General features: G+C 28.2%; 1 protein-coding gene across 1 annotated transcript; it reads left to right on the top strand.

The window, feature by feature from the left end:
* The first annotated feature begins 3,371 nt into the window (after nt 1-3,371).
* On the top strand, nt 3,372-6,846 carry MYB17 (myb domain protein 17). The gene is made up of 3 exons (XM_088483596.1): nt 3,372-3,690; nt 4,866-4,995; nt 5,981-6,846. Exons 1-3 carry the CDS (start codon nt 3,555-3,557, stop codon nt 6,663-6,665), a joined length of 951 nt encoding a protein of 316 aa, XP_088339722.1. The 5' UTR covers nt 3,372-3,554; the 3' UTR covers nt 6,666-6,846.
* Nucleotides 6,847-7,339: the final 493 nt, after the last annotated feature.

Below are 7,339 nucleotides of genomic sequence, written 5' to 3'. Positions count from 1 at the left end.
AATAAATTCTATGCTCATTTAATACACATATCAAATAGTTTTCTATACATTTTTTATTTTAAGAATTTAGCTAATATAAATTTTTTTAATGTATTTGTTATTTATTTTTTAAGTAAAAAATTTAACAATTTCTACTCACGATAACCTTAACATGTATTCTAACTATAATTAATTTAGCGTATATTTTTTATTTTATAGAAATATTAAAGTTTTATAAATATTTGCTAACATACACTTTAGTGCGAATTTTTTATTTTAATATTAAAGAATAAATAGAGTTTTACGTTAATATTATAAAAAATAGTATTTTTTAGTATTTTAAAAGCGTCGTTCTGTATAAGTACAATAAGCAGAATATATATTGTATTGATAATACGTAATTTGTGTATTTATAATACTGTGATTTTAATATTAAAATAATATAATACATTTTCTGCGTATTATTTTTATAAATATTTTGGTTGATGAACTAAAAAAAATTTGCTCTGACAATTTATCCCCTATAAATTTTATAATCGCAAAATTTTGCAAAACACCGTAACTTTTAATATTAAAAGATTACACTCATCTTTATCCAATATCTAAAAAAATAACCCTTTAGTGCATGTTTCGAAATTTATTTGTTAGAAACAAGAAATTAAACTGGAGGAAAGATTTGTGTATTATTGAGTATAATCAAATTGTCTATTCAAATTGTCTACTCAAGTTGTCTGAAATGATACAATATAAAAGGGTATTTATAGGTGCTAAGAGAATCGTAATAATCAATGCATAATATTCTATAATAAATATTCTGTTGAAGGTGCGGAAGGGGAGTGTGAGAATAGAGCAAACTTAGAAACAGGGAGAAGAAAATGAGAGTACTTGTTCTCTCAGTGTTACAACAATCAGATATATATATTGGTCATCTAACCAACTGAGTTAGAATAATTAGGGGCTAACTATAATTTCTAACTAATTTGTTGTTTCTATTATAGGCTACTTGTCTAACTAATTTGTTGTTACAACTAGTAAATCAATTAACTACTAATTGCTAAGCTAGTATATCAAGTAACATATTCAAATATACTAAATAATTCTAATTGATCCTAATTATATTCTAACATCCCCTCAAACTCAAATGACAACTTGAGTTTGAAACATTTTTAAAACAACCAAATAAAAAATGCATAAACTAATAGAACGGATGCAGACGGAACTGCTGCTGTCGGAAGGAAACGCAGATGGAACTGCCGCGGGTGCAGACAGAACTGCCATAAGGAAGCGCAGATGGAGCTGCTGCTGTCTGAAGGAATCGCAGATGGAACTGCCGCTGTCTGAAGGAAGCGCAGACGGAACTGCCGCTTGTGTGAAGGAAGCGCAGACGGAACTGCCGCTTGTTTGAAGGAGGTGCAGATGGAACTGCCATAAAGAAACACAGACGAAACACACGGAACTGTCATGAGAAAACGCAGAACTGCCACGAGAGAACACAAACGAAACTGCCACGAGAGAACGCAGATGGAACTGCCACGAGAGAACGCAGACAGAACTACCTAAAGAGAGGGAAAACTATATGATTTCTTCATGAAAATAGGTAAGCAGCGGATGACAATGGTGTTTGATCATTCGACTCAAAAAAATACAGGACAGATAAAATATGCTAGTTGTTGAAGTGAAAATGTATCAATGGAGTTACAAAAGGTAAGGAAAAATGTCATAGAAAAAAAAAGTGAAAAAACTACGATGATTTCATCGCAAGAAAAATAATATATTCTCTTCGAGGAGGATACCATGGCTCTGATACCATATTAGAAATAAGAGACTAAACTGGAGGAAAGATTTGTGTATTATTGAATGTAATCAAATTGTCTATTCAAGTTGTCTGGAATGATACAATATAGAAGGGTATTTATAGGTGTTAAAAAAATCGTAATAATCAATGCATAATATTCTATAATAAATATTCAAATATACTAAATAATTCTAATGGATCCTAATTATATTCTAACATAATTTTTGTCCAAACTTTAATTATGAATTGAATAATTGAAAATATGATTAATTTTGTATGTTGAAGATAAGAGTCTTGCAATCATATATTTTAAGAACATATTTTAAAATATTAATTTATTTTATTTTTCTAATACTTCAGTTGTCGTTTTCATCGGATTTGGTTCTGTTTCTCTGAAATGAGAAATCATGGTAGGCTTGAGAAGTATTTAGATAGATTTTTTTTTCATAAACTAATAAAAAAATTATCACATACTCATGAATCACTTAAGTAGATAATATTTTTTTCATCTATTTATTAAGTAATTCGTTAAATAAAATTATATAATATATATCATAACAAAAATCTGTATGTAACTCTATAAATAAATAAAATACAACCCATATAAGTGTTTCATAAACTCTAAAGTGTATGTGTATCAATAATAGAGTATATTATTGTAATAAATGTTGATATATTTGTCACTTTATGAATAAATAGATTATAATATACTAGAATATTTTATGAGCATATATAATAAACTTCTTTTACTTAAAATCTTATTTCATCCTATATAACAAGAATATGAGTTAACTCGCCATATGATACAAAATTGATTCATCCAATGTTTTTTAATAGTGTTATTTGCAAATAAAATTTTACCTCCACATATAAGTAGATGCCACCAATTTTTTTTTTTCTTTTTAATAGTGTTATTGGCAAATATAAATTGTTGACAATAAACTTTTGACTAAAAATGTTAATATGAAAAAACTAATAAGTGTATATGCTTAAAAATGGTTCTGCTTGTGTAACTGACATATATACGAAAACATGCAATTTGTTGGGCCAAAAAATTCTTTTACGTAAAAGACGAAAAAACACGAGTCAACAAACAACAATAACAAAATTAATAAGTTTTTTCTTTCCAACAAAATTGTTTTTCTCTATAAAAGATTCTCACTGTATTAACTATTTTGACTTAGTTTTCTATAAAACATCATTTTTTCATCCATTTAAAATATGAGATTAATTTTGATATACTAACAGTATAAAATATCTTATACATTCGTATAATTATATTCGTCCATTTGAATAATTATTCTGTAATTAATAAAAATAATAATTATTTTTTATGATGTACATGTAGAACTATTTTATTCTGATAGTGTGTCAAAATTAAATTTTTAAAATATATTAACAGTAAATTTTTAATCTAAAATTTTATACACATCACCAAAATCCAGTCACCAGCCAAAATATACAAAATTTGATTTGTAATTTTCTATATATGTATGAAATTTACTAGCATGGTTGATTCCTATATTTATTGCTATGGAGCCAGCTTGAGAGTTTCTGATAGTCCTTACACACAAGTCCATATATTCAATAATAATGTCACCTCAAATCCCCTCAGAAAAAGATATCACTCTTCACACTCACTTTTTCAACATCCAAACTAGTCCTTCCCCTATTTATGCTCTACTTCCTTAGACCCTTCAACTCCCCTCTCTCTCTCTTTTCAGCATGAATTCAATTCAATTCTGTAAAGGTGATTAATACACAAAAGTGTAATTAAAGAATGGGAAGGAAGCCTTGCTGTGAGAAGAAGGGTTTGAAGAAAGGTCCATGGACTGCTGAAGAAGATGAAATCCTTTCTAACTATATCAAAAACAATGGTGGCCATGGTAGCTGGCGTTCTCTTCCTAAGATCACAGGTTTATTTAACTTTATATACATTTTCTATCATCCTTTAATTTATTTATTTAATTTGCTCTGTATATTCTGTTCTGTCTCTCATTTTTAGTTACTATAAACTTTGATTTTATTAGTAGTATTTTCAAAAGGGTAAAACTGTATTTTTAAACATGTTTATCAATTATTTTGAGAATGTATATGATGTATCTTGAATGACCTTTTTTTTTAATAATAAACATGGTGCATTTATCTTATAACTTCACTTTGAAATGGGGTTAGTTTAATAATGCTTGTTACTTTTTACAAATATTTGCCATGTTCTTTTTGGATGTTTTATCTATTCTGTCAACTATGTTGTGATTTTGTAGCATGTTTTGTTTTTCAAACACAAATATAAAGATAATAAATATAAAAATTCATTTAGTTATAAAGATAATTTTGTATATTTTTATCTCTGTCTTCCTCTATTTTTTTTTTCTCCATTTTATATATATTTTTCGTAGTGACAGAATCTAAAATTTAACCTTAGATTTATATTGACCACAACGAATTAAAGGGAATGAGAAAGTTCCATTTTTTTTATGAACTCTCTCTGCCACAGTAACAGATCAAGTACTAGCTTAACCAATAGAAAAGAAGTTGAAGCTTATTACTCCTTTTTCATGTTCTTAAAAAGTTAAAAGGCATGATTGAATATAAAAGGGAAGACAAAAATGTTATTGTATACTGAAAATTAGTTCCCAAATTAATTATTAATTTATAATGTATTTATATATAAATAATTTGTTTAACTTATTTTTAATATGTATTTTATATTTTTAATAAATTTATATAAATAACTAATTTAGTAATTGATTTTTGGTTTACACGCAATATGAACGAAAAAAAGATTCTTTGAAATATGAAGTATAAGACAAACTAACATTTAGGGCTGTACTTGAAGCTTTACATGGATCATGTTTGCATTACCATTTTTAATCTTTAATGTTTGTATATCCTTACCAAAACTTCAGCTTTTTAACCTACTTTCTTCAAAAACATTTTTTCTTTGCTTCTAACTATGTTGAAAGAAGGAGGGAAAAAAAGACACTTGATTATTTATTACTATATTCTTTTTTCTTTTTGCTTTTTTTTTTTATTTTAAAATCAAATTTGATACACATGAGCTTCTTGTTTTTGTTTCCATGGATTTCAGGACTCCTTCGTTGTGGTAAAAGTTGCAGACTTAGGTGGACAAATTATCTTAGACCTGACATTAAAAGGGGTCCCTTTACTTCTGAGGAAGAAAAACTTGTTATACAACTTCATGGCATCCTAGGAAACAGGTAATTAAGTAATTAATAAACCCTTTTTTTTATTTGTGGTGGTTATATTCATATATTTGGATAAAACATTGATCTAAATTTATAAGTATTTTATAGAAATTGATATTATTACTCCTATTTTGATAATATTACTTTTTTTTGGTACAAATTTATACAAACATATAATGAAAAAAAAAATCATGTATAGATTGATATTATGAAAAAAATAAAAGTGACAATATTATCAGCCGTATATCATTTGTGCTTATTATTAAGCTTTTTCCCCCGAAAAAAATTTCTTACCTTCAATACTATTTCATTATTGTCAATTTTTGTTTGGTGTTAAAATATTTGTTAGTAAAATTGTAAAGAAAATTTATCCCAATAATTGGCCAGGTAATACGAAGAGTAACATTATTTAATCAATTTATTAAGACAGATTAAAAAAGAGCACTGAACTTTCAAAAAAAAAAAGTGAGATTTAGAAGTGTAAACCTTACTTAATACCTTCCATAAAGAAAAGATTTCACAAAGTTTTTACGGATGCATTCAATTACGTACTGCTGCTGCATCATCAGTAAAAATAACTATCTTTTATATTTGTGAATGGTCATCTAAAAAAGAACAAATGTGATTGTATTGTAAAACGTTTTAGACTGTCAGTGTATTAAAATTAAGGAAAAGTATAGGTAAATAATGAAAATACTAAACAATGTGAACAATGGATATATTGGATGTTCATTTTATTAGGTGTGCGGATGGTTATTCTAATATTAAGATTTAGGTGGGTAATTTGGAAGTGTAGCGTGTTTTGATTTGATTGGTGGTTGTTCATGTTGTTCAATAAAATTATTGGTTACCTAGCATTATCCTAAAATTAATTATACTGCATAATACATTATGGCAAAGTCTTGATTGGTGAACCTTAAAATAATAACAATGTATTAAACGTTTAAAATTTGTTAGTAGCAAGAAATTTTCAACAAACTTGCCCAATTTTTTCCAGGTGGGCTGCTATTGCTTCTCAGTTACCAGGAAGAACAGATAATGAGATAAAGAATTTATGGAACACACACTTGAAGAAGCGGCTCAAGAACATGGGAATCGATCCGAAAACACACGAGCCGGTTGCCTCGCCACATTACCCCCTCGACAAGGCACACTCCTCGTCGATTTCCACGCGCCATATGGCTCAGTGGGAGAGTGCAAGGCTTGAAGCAGAGGCAAGGCTCTCAACAGAATCATCAAAATTTAACAAGAATAATCCTTCTTCGCTCGGCGAAGGCAAAAGTACTAATGAATCCGATTACTTCCTCCGGATTTGGAACTCGGAAGTAGGCGAGGCGTTTCGCAGTGTTGGTAAATCGGAAAACAAAGGTGGATGCTGCCAGAGTGATAGTCCTATTTCAGCAGGATCATGTTCTAACAAATGTGAATCAATTTATAATGTGACTGCAGAATTGGCCTTAAACCAGTTAGGTACCTCAAACAATGGAATTGGAGGGAATCATGTGAAGGAAGAGTTAGTGTTATGTGCTGAAGAAGAAGGTATGGTTGTTCATGGTTCTGATTCTTCATGCTCTAATGAATTGGAAGATTCATCTGACACTGCATTGCAGCTATTGTTAGATTTCCCCATAAACAATGACATGAGCTTCTTAGAGGGAAACTCTTTTGATTGCAACATTTAGTAGTTATGTTATGTTATGTATGATATTGTGTAATATTAATGTAGGTTTTGGTTTGGTATTTTGTAACACACTCGTATTTATTTTCTAAGATATTGAGGAATTATGTGAGAATGAGATTAGCTGGTTGTTGCTTGAATATATATATAATGGTTAATCAGCCATGCTGACATGGAAGAAATTTGATGTTAAATTCAAGCATTGACCTAAAGCTATGTTTGGATATGCTTATAAGATTGTTCTCTTCAATCACATACAATTTTGTAGAAACGAATATAAATATTGCTTCCCTAATCTTCATATTATTTTTTTTAGTAAAGTATCGTTTTTCTTCTCAACTTTTGGGATAAGTTTCAAAGTTATCCTAACGTTTGAATTGTCCTATTTAAATTTCTAACGTTTTAAAATTAACTAAATATTGTTCTGCCGTTAGAAATCTGATAACGGAATTAACAGCAGGACAAATTGAGATGATTTTGAAAAGTTAAGGGTTTAAATAGAACGAACACGTTGGGGACGAAAATAATATACAGAAATAAATTTAAATTTTATCCTTCAATAATATCAATTTTTTACGGTACATGGTTATTCAATTATTTTTTAATCACATCTAAGTAAATTACATTTAATAACATTAATTTTATTCTAAATAAATTTATTTTTTATAATTTTATTCT

Source organism: Arachis ipaensis, chromosome B4, assembly GCF_059453495.1.
Source record: "Arachis ipaensis isolate K30076 ecotype BB chromosome B4, ASM5945349v1, whole genome shotgun sequence".
Classification (NCBI taxonomy): domain Eukaryota; kingdom Viridiplantae; phylum Streptophyta; class Magnoliopsida; order Fabales; family Fabaceae; genus Arachis; species Arachis ipaensis.
This window is presented reverse-complemented; position numbering and strand designations above follow the sequence as displayed.